The sequence below is a fragment of the Harmonia axyridis genome, chromosome X, assembly GCF_914767665.1.
Source record: "Harmonia axyridis chromosome X, icHarAxyr1.1, whole genome shotgun sequence".
Lineage (NCBI taxonomy): Eukaryota > Metazoa > Arthropoda > Insecta > Coleoptera > Coccinellidae > Harmonia > Harmonia axyridis.
Window position 1 is genome coordinate 19,777,202 of NC_059508.1, and position 22,282 is coordinate 19,799,483.

At 42.1% G+C, this 22,282-nt stretch overlaps 1 protein-coding gene and 1 pseudogene across 1 annotated transcript; one reads left to right on the forward strand and one right to left on the reverse strand.

The window, feature by feature from the left end:
• The first annotated feature begins 919 nt into the window (after nt 1–919).
• On the forward strand, nt 920–1,795 carry LOC123686318. Its single transcript, XM_045626376.1, has 2 exons — nt 920–1,426; nt 1,508–1,795. Exons 1-2 carry the CDS (start codon nt 1,117–1,119, stop codon nt 1,594–1,596), a joined length of 399 nt encoding a protein of 132 aa, XP_045482332.1. The 5' UTR covers nt 920–1,116; the 3' UTR covers nt 1,597–1,795.
• Nucleotides 1,796–20,756: 18,961 nt separating this feature from the next.
• On the reverse strand, nt 20,757–21,972 carry LOC123686598 (annotated as a pseudogene).
• Nucleotides 21,973–22,282: the final 310 nt, after the last annotated feature.

The window sequence follows — 22,282 nt, forward strand, 5'->3', positions numbered from 1 at the left end:
TATGTTTAGGGACATTGCGAAATATGTCCGGAACTGCACTTCGTGCCAAAAGTTTAAAGTACCCCAACAGCAACTGGCAGGAAAGATGCAACCTCGAAAGATGGTGGATGCGCCATTCAAGGAAGTATCAACTGACGTAGTAGGACCTCTACCCCGCTCCAAGAAAGGTAATTCCTATATTGTAGTTATGCAGGACAGGTTTACCAAGTGGGTGGAATGTCGACCAGTGAGGAAGGCCAACGCCAAGACTGTCTACATGGCGTTATATGAACAGGTTGTACTGAAGTATGGATGTCCAACCACTGTGATCTCCGACAATGGGAAACAGTATGACAGCCGGCTATTCAGAGAAAACCTCCAGGCTATGGGTATCAATCACCAGTTTACCCCTACGTATACTCCACAATGCAATCCGGTTGAAAGGGCCAACCGAACACTGAAGACAATGATTGCTCAATTCTGCGAGGCAGATCACCGAAATTGGGATGAAAAGGTAGGAGAATTAACCTTTGCTATTAATACTGCTCGACAGGACTCTACAGGATTCACTCCGGCATATCTAAATTATGGAAGGGAACTACGCATCCCCAAAGCCATATATGCCACGGAACCCAAGAATCAAGGATCTGGAGATCCCAACGAGAACACCGAAGAAAGAGGAGAAAGTTTGACTCACCGTACAGAGCAGATTCAACATCTACTGGAGGCCTATGAGTTTGTAAGGACCAACCTATACAGGGCATTTAATCGACAAGCTCATAACTATAACCTTCGACGTAGAGAAGTTCGTTTCCAGGTAGGCGATCAAGTGCTTCGTCGTACACATCACCTATCATCCGCCGTTAATAACTTCGCATCTAAGTTAGCTCCAAAGTTTGAAGGACCATTTCTTGTTGTGAAGGTGATTTCACCAGTTATTTATGACCTGAAAGACCGGTCAGGTAAGAAAGTGAATCACGTACATGTTAAAGACCTAAAATCATTTCATAACTAGTAAGTTACTCTGTTAAACTCACCGAGAAAAAGTCAGAACTGAGATAAAAAAAAAAAAAATTGTTACTAACTGGTACCTCCCCGCATAAACTAGACCTATTAATCTGATTTTATACTACTGACATGTTCTTATTATTCTGTGATTTTCTTGTTCAGGCAAAGAAGATGTCTGAGAGTAGCCATAGTCGTTGGGCAGAAATCCGGTGGGGAGATGACTGCCTCGTGTACGAGCCACGAAGCTCATCACCGGATACAATACCGGAAGTACCGGTGTTGAGGAGAAGAACGGTGACAGAGGTGCGGATGTCTAGAGCCCCCCAGAGCTCGGTATCGTCAGTTAGAGGGAGAAATTACCTAGCAGGAGTAGAGAGAGTGGTGAAGAGGACCACTACGCAATCTACACAGACCCCCCCTTTGTGCCAGCTGCGTGCCAGTTAGCAAGATACCGGTTCTAAAATTCCATTCAGGACGAGTGTGGAAGACAACACCGGTATAACTAAACCATATGTTTCAGATCAAACCACACCGGCCCCCAAGAGTGTTCGTACAGTAGGTACGATGGGATCTAAGGTCTATCTGGAGGTGAGACCCAACACTTGCTGAAAGTGCGGCAAGACATGTCCCTCGCGGCAGGAGTGTCGAGGTCCACCACTCCTATTTTGCAGCAGATGTGGTTTGATAGGTACGCAGACCAGGTACTGCGAATGCGTACCCAGGAAACTGGCCCCACGGCCGACAGCAACTAGGTCGGAACAACCAGCCCTGCGTCCATGTGCAAGATGCACAGAGAGGGAGGCCATGCAGCGGAAAATGAGATAGAAAAAAAAAAAAGAATGATGGGAAAAATAGAATTAAAAAGAAGATACCGTTGTTTTTGTTCCATAATCCTGTAAAACTGTATAAAATAATATAGGGCCTAACCCAATATCTTATAACATTATATTCAAGACTAGTAGACTGATTTTTAATCTGTAAATGTTGATGAAACCGAATAGTACATAATAAGTCAGTGAATATTATGCAATAAAAACAATTCCAGTCATTTGCCCTGAATTTCAAAGGCCGTCAGATATAAATCAGTAGTTTCACTGTGTAATCAATTTGAAGAATGCCATTTCTAATCTCTTACTGTTCTGATAAAGAACTGAAATATTCCGCAGTGTTACAGATGAAATTTTCTAAGAGGCTAGATACTCACCGATGAGAATAAATGCTGGAGATAGGCAACACCCCTTTCATCGGATGATCAGCTGTAAGCCCAATTCCACCGAAGACATGATTCCTGAAGATTTGTTCATGTCATCATCCAAGAAAGAAGTACTTGAAGAATTGGACATCATGACCTGTCAATTATTACTCTGGTGGACATCTGGATTCCATTTCAATTTTCATATAGATAATTTAAACTGTATAACTGGAAGAATTTTCACCGTTCTGAAAATTTCACCATACAGTCACTGATTCCTTGTAATATCCACAGGTAAATCAACCAGTATATTCAATGAGTTTGGAATGGTTTCGACTCATCTGACTGGGAACTTCGACGTCCCTCTGAAATAATATGGCATGATTCATCGAGATATGGAAATAACAGAACTACTCACCGGAGAATGGGATAATCCACACCTGACATCAGATTATTTCACCGACACTTGGAAACTTCATGGAAATGGGAATGAGAGCTACTCCACAACCCCGAGATGAAGAACTTCCCAAACATGTACACATTCAAATCACCCCGGATGACAGAAGAAAGAAGCCGACGTTTGAATTTGACATCGATTCATAGAGCAGAGTTTTATTTTTATATGTCATACTGTCTACAACAACATTATAGTCTTTGATAGCGTAACGTAACAGTCAGACCCGTACTTCCCATATATCCCGCATAATAAGACAGGATAGTATTCGGTTATTTTGTTTTGTTTGTTTTTTTTTAGAATTCAAATTTCTGTTTCACCGTAACTTGAATTTTTCCGAACCAGGGGGGATGTAACGAAGTCTGATTATTCCCATAGGAATGATCAGGCTCCGTCTAAAGAATATTTTATTGTTTTCCGTTCAAATTAATCATTCTGATATATTCCGTAAATATTGGAAATAATTTATTAATTGTTCACCGCGATAATGAAAAAGTCCATGCTTCATGTTTTTCAACCGACCAGGGCCTCGAATAATCCGAGTGAAATAATATAAGAAATTATTTATTTCGGCGTTTTTACCGCTGATATATTTTTTTCCATATGTCAGATTACGTTCCGCCAAGAGAATTTTCTCGAAAAACGAGGTTTTTGTCGACATGAAGAGTCACGTGAGCTAAATTCTTTCACCGTCCCGCACCGAAGTTATAAAAGGGTGTAACCGACCCAAAATCAAAAATTCACGTTTAGGCAGTAGTAAAATTCACGTTCAGGCAGTAGTAATGAATTGATGTTCAGGCATTCAGATAGTTAGTTATTCAGTTTTAGTCATATAGTTTAGATAGTTGAGATTCAGTAGATATAGTTGAGATTCAGTTTTAGTCAGTAATATAGTTAGTTATTCAGATTTAGGTAGTAGATAGTTTAGTTTTAGTTGAGTTAGTTAGTTAGATTTAGAGGTTTAGGCAGTAGTTTAGTTTTAGAAAAGACATTTTGGTTAAGTGGTTACCAGGTGACCGGAAAATAGTAAAATTGGTAATTGAACGCCAATAATTACAAATCCGTTTCTGAGGTCGAAAATCGCCATTTTCATCAGTAAACTTACTTGTTAGTCTTTTTCTGGGGAGTTTGCTAATTTTTACTTGTGACTTTCTTACGAGTGAATATTCAAGGGTTTCATTTGATAGAGACAACGAGAGGGTGGTGTACCGGTGGAGTTTTTCAACGCGCTAGGATTAGTTTTCATTCCTTCCCGACTCTACAAAATCCACGATTCTCAATCTCCAAATATCATAATTTCCCGGCTCCCGGATCCGACTAACTTGTTCAACGGTTCTGACTGACATTAAATTGGTGAGGTAAGGACACAGTAGTTGTAGACAGTACAAATCATCTCAGCAACCGAATTGAAGTATACAGATTGATATAGTTTATGCTTTTTCTGATTTCCCGTTTTGGCTGAGATTGTCTGTATTGTAGAATTGAATCAATAAACCTATTAATTTTGTTGCGTTGTTTGTTACTTGGTCACCGCTACCATCCTAGGTGACACCGAATCCTGTCTTCACTAAGCTGCCCTGGTAAGGTTTGTCAATTTCTCCCTAAAATTGGCTGGCGCTCGAGATACTACTGCAAAGTGCTGAAGGGCAATTGGCAGAGGCGCCAGTGACGCAAAAAGGATGTTACAAATGACGCCCTAGAGCAGGGACCAGAAAAGACAACGCTACAAAATGACAGAATAGCTCCCGATCTTCAGAAAACGACGCTCAAGGGTGTAAGGACTGAAGAGGAACCCAAGGTCAGTGCAACCATTTTTTTTTTCTCTCTCTCTGAGTGGAAGAGATTATCTTCTCCTGTTGGAGGAAGATCCGTATATTGAATTGATTTGTTACTGGTACCTAAGTATCAGTGGACTATATTAAAGTGCTATAAACATTTCCGCGTTTGACAATAATTTCCTTTATTAGCAGGAAACCGACATAGCATTGACAGTGTGGACATTTATATCTGAATAACTTTTTTTCTGTTTTGTGTATTGCAGGACTAGAACAATCGACCGCCGGATTTCTTTGTGACTTTTTTCGGTTACGTGAAGGGTTACGGAAAGTGACTTTGGGGTGACACTCAGTGACTATCTTTGTGCGCGTTGAATACTGTTTAACGTTGAGTGGTTGGTTCAACTCGGACAGAAAACCAGTGAGTATAATTGAGATACTGCTACCGATTGTTTCATTGTACAATCACTGCAGCTAATATAGTGATATCATACCGCCTTCATATAATAGGGTATTGTTCACTGCTACTATTTACTGATCATCGTTTGAATAAAGAAAGATTTGTTGTTTTTTCCCTTACACACTATTATCCTGAGCAACTTTATTCCAGGCTGAAACAAGGTAGGGATATAAAAGTGTTGTAATTTAGCTGTTGTAATTTTTATACTTTGTATAATGAAAGTGTAGGAAATGAATAACCTGTAGACAACGTAACTCTTTTATTCGTCAGCCACCATACATCGATATCTATATATTAGAACATTCACATGCTCGACTATCATGCTGCTGTACAATGCGCATGATCATAGAAAGAACGATTACACATCATTTACATAATTGTATGGTTGGTTGCAAACTTAACTAAACATCTTTCTATAACACCCTCCTCACTTAAAGAAACATAATTCAAATAAACACTTAGTCTAATAGATTAACAATGTATTCACAAGTTTAATTTATTAACAGGCTTTTTAGGTCTAGTAGACCTTCTAGGTTCAAAATTATTTGAATGCTCTATATGAACGTTATCATTCAGAGAATTGCCTGTTCCAGGATATCGGCCAGTTTTACAGTCCTCAACAAGAAAACATGATAACAATTTTTTCCTCTTTATGTAGACACATTCGGAAGGGTTTCGATGAAGTGGATACAAGGGAGATAGCAAATATATAGAATCAGCAGTTGATAATGCTATGAATTCTTGCTTTATCGGTATTCAGAAGCCAACGTTTCAGTCTTTTCTTAAATAATGATTTTGAATTGATTCCTTGAAGTTCATCAGGCAACAAGCGGAGTAAACGAGGAGCAAGGTAGGAGAAACATCTCTGGCCAACTGACTTATTTGCTTTGGGCATGAACATATTGGTTCCTTTGTTGTTTCTGGTGGGATATTTATGGTTCGCTGAGTGGATATATGTTTTTTTTTCAGAAATGAACTGAAGAATATTCTTACAGAACAATTGTCTGAAATCGAGTAGTTGGGATTCAGAAAACAGTTGGTCGGTTGGATAAGTTCTCGGTTTTCCCAGGATTATTTTGATGAACCATTTTTGGAGTACCTCTAATGGTTTCAGATGACAACTTAAAATGCCCCCCCAGCCAACAATACCGTATTGAATGATGGACTCCACCAGAGCATGGTACAAGATCTTGAGATGAGTGAACCCCAAAAATCTCTTGAACTGCCAGAATCTGTATATCAGTCCTCGGATTTTCTTCACTACATTGGCCGTGTGTACGTCCCATCTAAGAAACGAATCAACACAGATCCCCAGATATCTCACCGATCCCTCCAACGGGACACCCACACCGTTCAACGTGAGGGTATCGTAATTAGGTAAATTACTCTCGTATGACGTAAATGGTACAACCTTAGTTTTCTCTACGTTTACTGTGAGGACACTACACCTGAACCATTCGAAAACATTCTCTAGATCGTTTTCAGCTGTTTCTCGCACCTGTCGCCATGATTCTCCAGTATATATAATCGCCGTATCGTCAGCGAATGAAATTATAGTCCCAGAATTTTTTCTAGTGAGTATTTCGTTTATATAAATTATGAACAGGACTGGGCCTAGCACGGTCCCTTGAGGAACGCCATAAGTTATATCCATTTCACTGCTCACATCGTCTCCTATCCGAACTCTTTGCTTGCGGTTGGTTAGAAAATTTTCCAGTAATCTATAGGTAGACCCTCGAAAACCCAAACATTCCAGTTTTTTCAACAGCAACTTGTGGCAAACAGTATCGAAAGCTTTCGCTAAGTCGATAAAAATTCCCAGACACGCTTTTCTCTTGTCCATTGCTTGGTTTATTTGGTAGGAGATAGCAGCAATGGCGTCTTGAGTGGATAGGTTATCTCGAAAACCAAACTGCGATGGCGCAATCAGTCTGTATTTATCGAGGTAGTTTGTCATTCGCAATTTTAGGATTTTCTCAAAGATTTTAGAGATTGTAGAAGTTAGGGATATGGGTCTATAATTGTTGACTTTTCTCTTGTCACCATTTTTGTAGATTGGTGTGATAATCGCGTTTTTAAAGTGAGTAGGGACGTCACCAGTTGCGAAACACTCATTTATTATGAAGGAAAGGGGTCGTGCTACATGTTCAGATATGGACTTCAAAATATCGTTAGTGATTTTATCTGGGCCAGGTGCCTTTTTGGATTTTAGTTGTGTAATTATTTCTGTCACTTCAGATGGGTCTGTTTCAGCTAGGTACATTGATTGAGGTTGTCTTCTGGTAGCGGGTTCATTTATTCCATGATTTTTTAGTTTTGTTGCTAAGTCCTTGCCTACATTCGTAAAATAAATATTGAAACACTCAGCAATATCCTTCCCATCATAGACAATGCCGCCGTTCTCCTGTTCAACGCTGTCAATATTCTGCCTTTTGGGATCGTTTCCTGCGTACTCTTTTATTGTTTTCCACATTTCTTTGGAATTTTGGGAGTTTTTGATTATTTTGTTTTTATAAAAGTTGAATTTAGTTTTTCTAATAAGGGAATTCAGTTTGTTACGGTAGTTTTTATATTCAGTTTTTAGGGTCTGGTTTTCGGGAAATTTGAGAGACTTTTGACGCAATTGGTCTCTTTGTTTTATCGAAGTTATGAGTCCATTTGTTATCCATTCTCTCTTTCTTGGTTTCATTGTTTTCTCAATGGTTGCTGTTGCGGCCCTGATACAGTCTTGGAGCTTCTTGATAAATGCATCAGTCGCGGTTTCGGCATTTTCTGAGGTGTAAACATTTTGCCACCGTTCTCTCCGTATTAACTGCTGAAGTTTATCTTTATTTAATTTTTCATAGGTGAAGTAATTTTTTCGGGTTTTATTTATCGTATTAGTGATATTTGTGCCTAAGATTAATGAGTAATGGTCGGTGATGTTGGTTCTGATGATAGCTGGAGTTATATCTGTAGAATACCGCTCATTTTTCATCTTCACAAAAGCATGATCTAAGCAGGTAGCGGTAGTATGAGTTACTCTAGTAGAGGCATTAATGAGCGATACGAATCCCTTTTCAGATAACAAATTTATATATTCTTGAGTTAATTCATCGCTATCATCCATAAGGTCTATATTGATATCACCTATGATATAAAATTGGTCATATATTTCCACATTTACATTACTCAAAAAATGTTCGAGCCTATCATTGAACATCTGAATTGAGGTCGATGGTGATCGATAGATCGATAGTATCGAGATTTTTTTCTTACTAATGTTAAATTCAGTAAAGACTGCCTGTGTTTCACCTAAGTTAATCAGTTTCGAAGTGGAACGAATAGTATCCCTAATATATACCATAATACCGTCACTTTTATTCAGGGGACTGCCATTGTATACACTGTTGTAACCGTGCATATTAAACAAACTAATATCATGCACTTTCCAAGTTTCAGATAAAATAATGCAAGATATGGGGTATTGATTTTCGAATTGAGACATGTATGCCTGAAACTCGTCGAAGTTTTTGCCCATACTGCGGATGTTTGTATGGAAAATTGTCAACTCGCTCTTGTTTTCAAGGATTACCTTTGGTCCCTCATGACTTTCCACCACTAGTGTGCTTATAGGATCCACTTTATAGTCTCTAATATACTCATTCATTTTTATTTAAGCTACTTGTACGCTAGTTTGTGCAGGACAGTCTAATCAGTCGTCCTGGTTTTTAAATTCACCATCTCAGGAGCGAGCACTTGACGAAGAACCAGATCTTAAACTTTTGAGCCTATCTTTTTCTGCTGGGGCGGCAGTTGCCTTTGGATTCCTGTTTCTGTTAGTATTGATAGGTGTCTTTTTATCTTCCTTTGTTTCCTCTGGTATATTTTCCCTTTCGGGCTGAGCACCCTGCAGTAACACTTCGTCAAAGTTACGTGTCCTTGGCGTTGGTGGAGCACTGCTTGCTTTTCGTTCTTCTAGGCAGCTTTTTTCGTTTTTCTCTAGTTCCCCAACAGTATACGCTACGTTATTGATATACAATCTGCTGCCTTTTATGTATGACTTGTCATCCGGGTTTTGTCTTGCTTTATTAAGGTAATTTCTCAGGATTTTATTTTCGCACCTCTGTTTATAGGTAAGATCGTTAGAAATTCCAATGCCAGTTCCCCTTAACTTTCTGCACTGCTTTATGACCTCGAGTTTCTTCAAGTACGAAACGAATTCGACCTTCAGTGGGTTTCTTCCTTGCGTTCTCAATTTGTAGAGATTATTTAAGTCCGATGTATGGACATCAACATTCAAAAGTTTCTTGAGATCTTTACAGATACCGGAAGGGGACACCTCTTCAGAGTCTTCTAACCCAAATATAATGATGTTATTTTTTCTTGTGGTTATCTCTAAGGCTTCTATTTTATCGTTGAGGACTGCATTTTCAGCTTCCAAATTGTTCACTCGGTGGTTAAGTTCCTCTATCTTCAACAGTAATTTACTTTCCGACGCCTCAATAGCGGATTTGATCTCTTTTCTGTTTTTGATAATTTCTTCTTTCAGTATTCTTACAGCTTTGTTCCAATCATCTGCCATTGAAATAATTAATTTTTAACCTGACGAAATGGTCCAAAATTTTCCGCCGCAGGTACCTTCAATGAATTCAATTTTCCGCGAAAAATTGCTTGCAGCAGAAACACACTCCACCAGCCACCGCAAAAAACTGCTAATCAGGCGAAAATCAAGAAGAAAGGGAAAAAAGGACAAAAAAAAAAACAAGGACACACGCTTCACTCCTCTGTGGCCCGTCAGGGAGACTAAAATATGACAGACAGAAAAAGGCCACGGATGGAATAGGTGAAAAAACACAGCTGAGACAATCAGGGGATATTTGAAGGAGAGTGTGTGGTTTCCCTTATCGAGGGAACTCCCAACATCAGTCAGATGTTCGACTTAATGATAAGGAATCCTGAGGTAAACAAACAATGAAATCACGCCCAAAGAAGAGCGGACAGAATCGTTCAAGGAACAATCTGCAACCACAAAAATGTTATAAGAAGTGTACTTACAACCGGTATCTACTTTTCTAGATTTTAAATCACAACACCTCAACTGTGCGATGAAATTATATCAGAGCAGTGAAATATACGTGTGCATATGTAAATTGAATTGACTATGTATAAGTATTGATCTTTTAATTTTTTTTGTAGTGATAAATTGAAATGAAATTTCATACAAATTGCAATTGTTCGTATGGTTGGTTGTCATGGAAATGTATATGTCCATAATAATTGTAGTTTGAAATTTTTTTTTCCCATTAATCATTTCTGATGATGCCTAAGCATGAAAGTACTTACTTTGCTGCGTAGGCAGGAAATGTAATACTTTACTGATTGATATGTGTCTGCAAAATTGAAATTTGTTGTCAATCGGAGAAAAAATATTTTATAAGTGTATTTAAATTTCAAGAACTTTTTTTGGTAAGCGAGGGAAAGCCCTACGCGTTGAAGCATAAGTTCAAGATTCTGGCTCGCGAACTTGCATTCCTCTTGGAATTCTCCCATCTATTATCTCCGGGAGAATACAATTTTCATAGAATTCTCTCAATTTTGGTACCATAATATTCTTCCAGATATTCTCATCTCTTTTAATGGTTTCTACGTGAAAATCGTTGTCGCAGTATAGAATAAAATCACAATATTCTCTTCTGCATATGTTCAATTGGCCCTGAATCTGGAAATAGTAGTTGTGATTCTTCTTCAACCTGTAAAAATTTTTTTCAATGTGACGTATCATAATTATAATGCAACATTATAATCCATGAAATGTTTCTTACCTTAATCCATCCTGATGAACAGTATAGCATTTCGATTTTTTGTTTTCACTAAGCTTACCCTTTACAGATTGAAGGCATTTGACCTCTATCAGACCATCATGCTTGATCAGTCCATCAGGCGAGGCACCTAAGAATGGGAAATCGGGATCTATTATGAAACCACAGCGTGTTACTTCAACATTTTTTGTGGCTTCATATATTTCAATAGCCCGATTCTCATTAACTCTGCCATATAAAACTCCCGGAGTGTTTATTGGTTTTTTGTAGAGGAGGCATTTCACCAAATTATGGCAGGGTGTTGTCCTTCTTCTTTTCACCACTGCTCCGAAATTCGATGATGTGAGATAATCCTGTCGATATTCCCTCCACAATACATTATCGTGTTGTCCTCTTGTTTTCATCTCTATTTCTTGTATGGATGAATCCCCTGAAATTCTGTCCCGTAGGTTCTGAAGGAAAATTATTTTCTTCTCCTCTATTTCAATTTCAGCCATGTCCGGTTGCGAAGCATTTGGTCCGTAATTGGAATCAGGACCAACACATAGTTTTCTTGATTTCGACGGAATAATCCTCTCCCTCCTCTGCTCATTATGCCGCTTCCTCTTCAAACAAAATTGTATCATATGATTGCTGCTATTCCCCTTCCATGCATTCAGATGCCAGGAAGGACCATCAGTATGGGAAAGTGCAGCACTATAGGCAGTGTCACGTGATTTTTCAGAAGCTCGTAGAGGAGAAAGCATTACAGAGAGAAGAATATATGATTTCTCTTGATTCGAACAGAGATGCTACTGAGGGCAATCTGTCAAGAACCTAAAAGCAATGAAATAGGTGATTTATTACACTGAGATGGTCAAATGTCAAAATCATCTGATTGAAAGATATAAAGACATGATATTTTTTTATACGTTTTATGAACTGAATAGAATGAAATTTACATACTTTTTTATATTTATCATTTCGATTTGCCTAATTCAATGATGGAATAAAATATGGCATATATTTGGATGAACTTCTACCATGTGAATCAGGAAAATTGAGAAATTTTAGACCATACTTCTTTCTGACATTGTGGGGACAGAACAGGATTTAATGTAACAATGAGTTGGACTCGTTAATATCTCAAGGAAATATAATATACATATAAATAATTGCTTATAGGAATCAGCAATACTCTTATTGGCTATAGGTGAAGATAAGTAATATTCGATTCAATCATCTTTTGAATTGGTAATATTTCTTTTACTTCAGGTAGAAAAATTCTCAATATTTTTCACAATTCTTTGCTTTAAATTCAAATTTGGAATAACGATTTAACGTTCAACTCTTCGAGTTGAAAGAGATGTATATTGTTCTCTTTCTCTAGGGCAATAAATCAAGAGAGTTGAGTTAACGAAAAAGATTATTTAAAAAAAATATTGCAATTTCTTAAACTTTTATGACATGAAATTTTCAAGGAGGTATGTATACAAGAATGGCTTCACGAAGCGAAAAATTTTTACTATAAATTTTTTCAAGTTAATATTAATGAAGGAAGTACGAGAAAATTTTCTTAATCAAGAATTGCCTATTTTCAGGGTTAAATTTAAATGGTAAATATTGTAGATAGAGTTTCGGGAATAGGGAGTTTTTCAAAAGAAATTTTTTTTTTTGAGAATTTTTTGTCAGATTTCTGAAATATTAATAATTTTCCATATTTCGGCAAAAATCCAGATACCTTCTTTTCATCTTAATTTCTTTATGACTTTTGAAATTTTCTTTATGATACTAAGCGCTCAAAATGTACTTCTCCAGACATCATTACGAATAAAATCAGCTAGCATATATATTTTAGGCACAGTATCGTTTCTAATTCTAACAATGATTTCATAACAAGTTTTCTACCTTTCCCTATTCTTCAGTGCAATATTGTCATAAACTAGTAATGTACACAATTTTAGCCAATCAGAGAAACCCTACCCTCGTAAATCATAAAAGTGTCATTCATCTCGAGCCATAAAATACAGTCCAAGATTCTATTGGCGTTCATGTTGCAAAAAGGCGTAAACCTTTGGGAGGCGTTCCAAAAAGCATAATTCCATATGAAAAACATCTACAATTAGAGCAAATCAAGCAATTTTAAAAAAATTTTTGCACCAATTCAAAACACATAATATCACTGAACATTTGTGGATGAGTTACTTGAAATGAGAAGTCTCTCTGAAGCTGAATAGTCTTTTAAAGAAAGTGTTCAATTTCAAAGTTCGATTTGCGGAATACTATCGATTTTTTTTTGGAAATCGAGACGGGATCTTCAAGTTCACTATATCACGTCATTGTTCACTCAAAAAATGAAATGAATCCGACCTGTACTTTGGAATTGGAATGCACTGAAATTAGCACTGAAATAGCAGTGGTATGAACAAGGTATTGAACACCCTTAAGTGGCCCCTTCACAGCGATCTGTACGAACATTTGAGCAGATCGTGTGTCCACCCACATTCTTAGGGCGTGGGTTTGTGGTGTCACCGACGTAGCACGGTGCAATTGTGGTGTAGAAGTTTCCTTAGATACAATAAAAGTGGGTGAGATACTTTACCTCCCACCCACTACTGCACCACCTTCTATTTGAAGGGAGAATCAAAACATCTGCGATGGTCGTCTGCGTATGCGGAACGACCTTCGCCACGGACGCGGGCATGCAGACTCACCTGAGGAGACTGCGATGTCGCGGTCCACCGGCCAGCGACGCTGACGCGTGCCCTATCTGTGGGAGTCGCTTCCGCGGTTATCGCGGCGTTCGACAACACATGAGACAGGCACACCCAGCGGAGTACAACCGGGATCTGGAGGATCGGTACGAAGTTCCTGGGGGTAGAGACGAATGGACAAGCGAGGACATGCTCGAGATGGCTCGACGTGAACTCGCGTACAATGGCCCCTTCATTAATAAACACCTTCTGGGTTTTTACCCAGAAAGGAACCTTGACTTCATTGAGAACCGCAGAAGGGAAGCCAAGTACAAAGAAGTCATCCAGCGTCTCGCGGGTGAGAATGCGGGGCCGTCGAGTGACGCCGTTGAAGTATTTCAACGGATGTCCGAAGCGGTCGCTGCGCTCATCCAATCCCCTGCGGATGCGGCCGGTACCTCTGAGGCCTCGGTGGTCGTCGAGTCTAGTGCGGAGTTGCACAACAGTGGGTCTCTGAACCCGAATGCCTCGGACTTCCATCCGTTGAGACAAACACATAAAATCGTTCTCTTCTTGAGAGATTATTGGGCGGCTCAAGGTGGATGGGTCGATGCCAAATGAAGCGGTCTATAACATGACGCAGCTTGTCGACACCCATAATCAAAGAGAGAGGGTGAGAGAGCAACTAGCCATCTACCTGAAGGCTCTGCTTCCGCAGATGTCCGACAGGCTAGGTGGCCATAATAATAATAACACAAGGGAAAGGACACGACCTGTCGAAGCGTTAAATAGGCGTCAAGAGCGAGCCTTTTTATATAAGACGGTACAAAGGATGTACCGGACAAACCGCGCCTCTCTGGCACGTAATATCATAGATGACTCTCCTGTAGGGGGGAGTCAGACGTTTCCCAACGTCCAGTCTGCCGAAAGTAAATTTCGGCAGATTTTCAGTCACCCCTCAAAGAGAGACGTAGAAGACATCAAGGACAAGCAAGAGGCTCAGGACTTGTCGAGCCCGATTTCGGAGAATGAAATCGTATGGGCTCTCGGGGCAAACAAGTCGCCTTCCGCTGGGGTCGATGGTGTCAAAATCAAAGACCTCACGAAGGTGCCTCTGAAGAGGCACCTAGTCTTAGGTTATGCCGACGACCTGCTACTACTAGCGAATTCGCCTAAGGAGGCCACTAAGCGTCTCAAGCTGGCTGCAGACTTCTTTGCTAGGAGGGGAATGGGGTTCAACCCCTCCAAATGCACGGCTATGACCGTCCAGGTCAACCGTGCAAATAAGCACTCGTACTGTATCACCCGACCTCTATTTTATATAGAGGGCCAACCGATCAGGCAACTGCAGCCGGGCGAGATGTTTGGCTACTTGGGCGCGAATTACGGTGTCATGGGTAGATCTAAGCCGGTGCTGGACGAGGTGTACATTCAGCTCCGGAGGATTGGAAAGAGCCCTCTGAAGCCGCAGCAGAAGTTGGCCATCTTGAAAGTTTATCTCCTCCCAAGATATTTACATCTGCTCCAATCGCCGGTCGTTACTAAGAAGACTCTGAAGTATTCTGATCGGGTCGTGCGGGTGGCTGTCCGCAGCTACCTCCACCTGAACAAGACCTGTGCAGAAGCCTTTATTCACGCTCCCGTTCAGGAGGGTGGGCTCGGTGTCTCATGCTTTAATGAGATTATACCAGCCATCCTCCGAAACAGGCTTAACCGCCTGTTCATTGCTGCCGACCCAATAACGTCGGCAACTCTCTCCACGTCCTACAGCGTTGAGTTTGTTCGCAAACTGGGACGCTGGACGGGGGAAAGTGGAGGGAGCATGAGAGCGCTGGCACAGAGGATGTCAGAGAGGCTTGACACTAGCTTTTCTGGTAACGGCTTGCGGCAAGGACGGGCCTATCCCCGGTGCAGCGACTGGAATCCTAACCCCCCACCTTACTGGTCTGGCGCTGACTTCGTCAGAGCCGTCCAGTTGCGGGGCAATCTTTTACCGGTCCGTGGAGTGCCTTCAAATCCGCCTGGTGAACGCCAGTGTAGGATGGGGTACTTGCGGACCGAGAATCTGTCGCATGTGTTACAGAAGTGTCCTGTTTCGCTGCGTACCCGGATTCGTCGACATGACCATTTGGTCCAGACGGTCCGAAAGATTGCTGAACGCAAGGGGTGGACGGTGGAAGTGGAGCCCAGAATTAGGTGCACAGACGGAGCTCTAAAGATTCCCGACCTGTTGCTCCGTATGGGGTCGAGAATAGTGGTGGTGGACGCTACGGTTTCCTGGGAGGGGCCTAATCCCCTGTCTGTGGCTGCGCTAAATAAAGTTGCCATTTATAGCGAGCCCCGTTTAATTCAAGCTCTAAACGTCAGACACCCAGGAGCCATCATCGTCGTGGCCCCGTTAGTTGTTGGCGCTAGGGGGACCTGGTGTGTTGAGAACTCGACACTCTCGAGTGTCTTGGGTTTTAGCCACCAGGACATGAAGACCTTGGTCACGCAGACCATAATTGGCAGCATTATGGTCTGGAAGGACTTTATGAAGTCCTGTCAGGCGGTTCGCTGCCCATAAGCGTCAAGAGCGCAGAGACTGATGATGCACTGCAAGCTATTCGATGATACCTGCCCAAGCTGGTGTATATAGATTTTTAAATAATTTATTAAGTTTTTATCTCTATTCAGTGTTGTAAGTGTCGCAGATCCTGTTGAGCATCAGTTTTTATTTATACTCTATTTTAATTTATTTATTTAATTTATAATTTTTATCTATACATCAATTCAAAGAAAGAAATTTTACAAAAGTGGCAAATGAATCTTCGAATGAATTTTTATTCCTTAACATGTTACATGAGAGCTAACCATAATCACATTTGACCATCAAAGAAACTGAAATAAATATTTTATATATTCTTTTTTTTTTGTTTTTACAGTCTTTATAGTTTTAACCTGTAAATAATTATTTATTATTTTATTTATACCATACATCACAAAAGAAATAGAAGTGGCAAATTTTATTTTATTGCTCACAGGGTCTGCTATAAATCAGTTTTTTACTATTAATGCGTTCTTTATTGTTATCATATTACAGATGCACGGCGATGGGAGTTCCGGCTGCTGGGAGGGCACCCTCGGTGCCCTGACCGGTCGCGCAGGTTCCCCTTCACAAAAAGGGACGGTGGAGAGATCGCCACCTAATGCGCGTGCACTGGCCGCGTTCGTGGATGGAAGTCTCAGCGTGGATTTCGTATCCGTGTCTTGGCACAGTTTGAGATCGGACCTTAGATGTAGGGGGAGAAATCCTCCGGCGAATTTGAGCCCCGAGATTCAGACCCACGGGTGCTCGTGCTGCCGTGCCCTGGAAAAGTAAGCAGCGGGCTAACCCCCGTATTGCTGGTGTGGGGGGCACGACCAGTCCGACCTTTCTGTTGCTCTTGGCTCGGTGCGGGTTCGCGTTGGGATGGAAATTCACGGCGCGGTTAAGATGACCGGCGGGGCTACATGATGATGTGCCACGTTCGAGTGCTATAAATAAAAACAGTGCCGCAATCTGATAGCCAACCTGCTACCTCCTTGTGGTGAGAGTCGGTAACGTTTGCGAAGGTAAACGGCCAAAAGCAGGCAATGGCAGAGCGAGCATAGAACGCCCTCGCTCTGGCACTGGTGGCGCTGTGGGCGTAACACCGAGCGTCGGACAAAGGGGGCAGCCCCCCCAAAAGACCGACTAACGGGAGAGGGACATGGGTATTGCACCCCGTGTGGGTGTGGGTTAGCCGCCCTCACCTACAACCAACAGAAGCTCCAAGTACAAATAATAGTAATAGGCCTGAGGGCCAACGGCGGGGCGATTGGAACCCCGCCCTTCTGTTGACGGACTCCGGAAGCACCCGGGCCGGCCTTGACTCTGGTCAACAATCTCGACCACCTGAGATTGTATGCCTCATTTGCGATCCCAAGCGTTCGTTTAGCACAACGCGAGGGTTGGCCAATCACATGCGCACACACCGCACACCGGTGGCAGCTCCTGGACCTTCAGGCCAGGGCCCATCAGGAGCGGTGGCCATAACAATGGAAAGCACTGGCTTTGTGTGCAATATATGTGCTCCTCCTAGGGAGTTTTCAACTAAGATTGGCCTCGGTGTTCATAGGCAACACGCCCACACCGTCATAGTGAATGAGGAAATCATCACTGAGCGTCGCAATAGGGGGTATTCCGCGGAAGAGATGCGTCTCGCTGCGGCTGAAGAGGCACACGTGGTTAAGCATGGTCATGACAGAAATGGCCATGCGGTCCGGTTTATAAATGTCTTCCTCGGTCAATTGTTCCCTCAGAGAAACATTGACTCGATTAAGAACATGAGGAGGACACCGGCCCATAGAGCTTATTTAGAGAAAGCTATTTCCGTGTTGCCCTCGCAGGAAGCCCCCCTTCGCATACCACAGTCGAGGTCAGGGATCAACCTCCTTTGGTCAGTACACCAGTTGCAGATCCATTTTTATTAGCGGCTAAAGAGCTCGCATCAAAAGTATTACAGTCTGACTATCAAGGCTCAAGCCTAATGGCTGCACTGGTTGAACATATCGAGAGTGGCCAAAATCCATCAGATTTTATAGTAGCTGCTCTCAAAGCCATGATTCCATCTTATGGCAAGACTAAAGGAAGGTATAAGAGAAGCAAACCGGCTGTAGCGCCCTCGAATAGAGACTCGAGAAGGCGCAGGGAATTTGCCTTGACACAGTCTCTTTTCAAAAAGAACATGTCAAGGACCGCCAAGCAAATATTGGACAGAGGAGGTGTAACAGCAACACCACCTCTAGAGCAGTTAGTGAGCCACTAGGAACCAGTACTCTCTACTCCGGTCCATCAACCACCAAGTCTGCCACAAGATCGGCAGAAATCTGCAACCATCTATCCTATAACGGAAGATGAGGTAAACACGATTAAAATTCCCTACAGCTCGGCCCCTGGCTTAGACGGCGTAACATTTGCCATGTGGTCCAAAGTTCCGCCCTCCCATAGAGCTCTTCTGTACAACTTAGTTTTGTACACGGGGGCATTTCCAAAAGAACTGCTGACGAGTCGGACAATATTTGTCCCTAAGAAGTCGGAGGCCACGGACCCTGCTGACTTTAGACCGATCAGCATCGCGTCGGTTATAGTCCGCCAGTTACATAAAATACTGGCGAGACGAATAGTGGCCACGAAGGTCATAGATGAGAGGCAAAGATGCCTCGACGATGGCTGCGCGGAGAATATCTCCGTGCTAGCATCAGTCATTCATCACGCCAGACAACATCTAAAAGAGCTGCATCTTGTATCACTTGATGTGGCTAAGGCGTATGACTCAGTGAGCCATCAGGCAATAACGTCTGCCTTAACCGATGTCGGAATACCCAACAAGCTCGTTAGCTATGTGGCCTCCACCTACTCCAACAGTTCAACATTGTTGGAGAGTGGAGGAAAAACTTCGCATGTGATCCCCGTAAGCAGGGGGGTCCGACAGGGGGATCCAATGTCGAGCATCCTGTTCGCATTGGTAGCGGACAAAGTTTTAGGCGCCATTCCTCCCCAAGTGGGGTACAATGTCGGAGGCGAACTGAGTAATGCAGTTGCCTTTGCAGACGACATTTGCCTGATTACATCATCAAAGGTCGGTATGACCACCGCACTCGAGGCAGTAGAGCGTACTGCCTCAGAACAAGGGTTAATTTCTAACCCTAATAAGTGTGTTGCTACCTCTTTAGTTCCGTCAGGTAGGGACAAAAAGATCAAAGTCCTTACCAGGGCACAGTTCTCTTTGGATCAGGGCGTCCCCATTCGCCAACTCGGTCCATTAGATGAGTGGAGTTACTTGGGAGTTAACATCAGCCCGAGAGGACTAAGAAAGATCAGCCCAACCATTGAGGAGGAATTGAAAAATATTTCTAAAGCACCACTTAAGCCGCAACAGCGCCTTAAAATTTTGCGCTGTTTTTTAGTGCCCAGGAACTACCACGCTTTGGTATTATCTGGATGCACAATGAAGGTCCTAAGACAACTTGACCTTCAGGTTAGGGCGGCAATGAGGCGGTGGATAAGTCTACCAAAGGATACTCCACTTGGGTATTTTCACGCGGCGGTGAAGAGTGGTGGACTCGGTATTCCCGCCTTTACCACTGCCATCCCCGGTATCCTCAGAGACAGACTCTTACGCCTGGAAAAGTCATCTTCCAGAGCAGTGAGAGCGGTCTCGAGCCCTGATTGGGCCCACAATAAGATCGGTTGGGCCGAAAAGGTTCTGTCGTGTGACGGACAGAGACTTTTCAGCGCTGAACAGCGCAAAAGATACTGGGCAAGAAAACTGTACAGCTCAAATGATGGTAGTGAGTTGCGGGAGAGTGAGAAGTCTTCAGCTTCCACTCGTTGGATTGACGCTGGCAGCACGGGCATACCCGGCAGGGATTATCGCCAGTACCATCAAGTGCATGTCAACGCTATGCCAACTCGAGTCCGCACCTCAAGAGGTCAGAGAACAGCTCTCACCAACATCAATTGTAGAGCTGGATGTGCTTTCACTGAAACCGCGGCGCATGTGATCCAGCAATGTTTTAGGACAGAGGGGGGTCGCCAACAGCGCCATGATGCGGTGTGCAACACACTCTCTGGCTTCTTTAAGAAAAAGAGCATGAAAGTGTATGATGAGCCTCACCTTCGAACAACCGAAGGATTACGTAAACCCGATATCGTCGTCGTTAGGGCGAACGACTTTTGGGTGATTGATACCCAGGTTGTGTCCGCTGGACCCAACTTGAATACTACCCACAAGAACAAGGTCGATAAATATAACATCGAGTACGTGAAAACGGAAGTGGCCAAGCTTACTAATCGGCCTGTTAGTTCTGTGAGAGTAACATCATGCACCTTATCTTGGCGAGGTGTGTGGGCAGAGCAGTCATCTGTGGCTCTGCAGGACCTGGGTGACCCATTAGGCTTACTCGGTGGCATCACTACCAGAGTATTGCAAGGGTCATCTACAATCTGGACCCGATGGAATCAAATTACAAACATGATTCCAAGACCTAGGGCCGGGGTCGGCTAGGGTGTTCATTCAGGGCGAAATACCCCGGGCAACCTGCGCCTATAAGATCTAAATTCGGCTGCAGGAAATTAAGCCGTGCTCACTCTCGGATTGAGAGTGGGAACAGAGGAGGTTTTAGTGAGTATGCCCCTGGGTCAATCCCAGGGGAGAGTCCCACACTACCCAAGTCGCCGCTGCGACTGGGTGTCCATAAGTACGGATTTCCTCCTCTACAAAAAAAAAAAAAAAAATTGCATTCCGATCTCAGCAGTCGCGACCCGGAAGTCGCTGCCGGCAGCCGCTGCCCATTGCCACTACTGTGCAGCGCTGCCACGAGCTTACGGATAGCAGCGACCGCGGCCGACTGCCAAGTGCAGTAGTGAAGCAGAAGTCATTGTGAACAGTTGTGCGTTTACAAACCAAACTATGTCTGACAACTTGAATAAACGAAAACGGAAACTTCTGCAACGATTGATGGAGGATGAAGAAGAGGATGATGAAATAATGTTGCTCCTGCTTGCATCTGAGAAGAGGAAAAAAATCGATTCATTATATACATCTAGAGTTGATGAAGGTAGCTACAACATCCTAATGAAACGACACTTCAATTTGAAGAAAGAGAAATTCAGGAAGTACTGCAGACTAAATAAAGCACAATTTAAATTTGTTCTTAGTTTAATATGCTTGAGAAGTACTTGGTGAAACATTATATGTATTTGAAATATGAAAAATGAAATTTCGGAACCTTGATCGGCCGGGGAACTACTAAAAGAATTACTGGAATTCTGGTTTAGGCTCTTTACTTCATAATCTACTAAGAGATTGAAAACTTTACTTTTGGCCTCGATTCTCAAGGCCGGAGTAAGTTTTCGCAACATGGTTCCAACGTGCGTGCAAAATGATTCGATGCCATCCACATCTGGTTCCTGCTGGTGCTGTTGTGTCAAGGTCTGAATGTCGGCTCTCCTTTCAGCGTCTCTCTCTTTCCAGTATTGCAGTAGAGCCATCTGCAAAGAACTATTTTGACTTTCCTTTTTTTTTTTTTTGAATTCACACCGACTAGATTTTCCACTCTTTTTGTTTTGTTTCATATCAGCCGTTTCTGAAATGTTTTGCTCTATTGCACTAGTCGATGCACTGACCATTACTGCTTCACTTGCACCTCCGCTGTTCATTTCGATTTCATCACCAGGTTCCACAAAACCTTCTTTTTCTCTATTGAAACCGTTTTCAACATCATGTGGTACTTCACTTTCAGTATCATTGGCATCGTTAGCTAACTCAATATTTGATATAGTGCTTCTTTCTGTAGGAACTTTTTCCAAAAAACTGAGTCTTTCAATCAAAGGCCATTTTTTTGGTTTGCTGCCGGCTGCTGATCCAGTCGGTAGTTTATTTTTGCGCTTGATTCTTTGATAGGAATCTCTGATGCATTTTCATCGTTTTCTGCAGTCATCGTCTGAAACCGATTTGAAGCTGATACTAAAAATATTTCTGTCCAAAAAGCCTATTATAAACTTTTTGATTGTGTGATTGACTAGAGTGTTTGGGTGTAATATATGCTGCTTCTGATACTACACATATGCATGCTGTATCTATTGTAGGAATACTGTTGTACAAATATAAAGGTTTAATAACCAGGTTTAAAAATTTCAGATTCATGGCAACTGGTGAAACATACGCATCTTTAGAGTTCAATTATCGAATATCAGCAAGCTATATAAGCAGAATAGTCCAGCAAGTTGTTGCAAGTTTGCGAAAGAATTTAGTACCAATTTTCCTTCCTGTGCCAACGGAAAATCAATTAAAACAAATAAGGGAAAATTTTTGGAATAGGTGGAATTGCCCGAATTGTTTTGGAGCAATTGATGGCAAGCATATACGCATTAGAG

What these genes read in the sequence shown, in the direction of transcription:
- LOC123686318 (XM_045626376.1), top strand. Translation starts at nt 1,117, where the DNA reads ATGTTCTTATTATTCTGTGATTTTCTTGTTCAGGCAAAGAAGATGTCT. An exon ending in TTTGTGCCAGCTGCGTGCCA is followed by an intron (nt 1,427 to 1,507) that starts GTTAGCAAGATA and finishes CATATGTTTCAG; the next exon opens with ATCAAACCACACCGGCCCCC.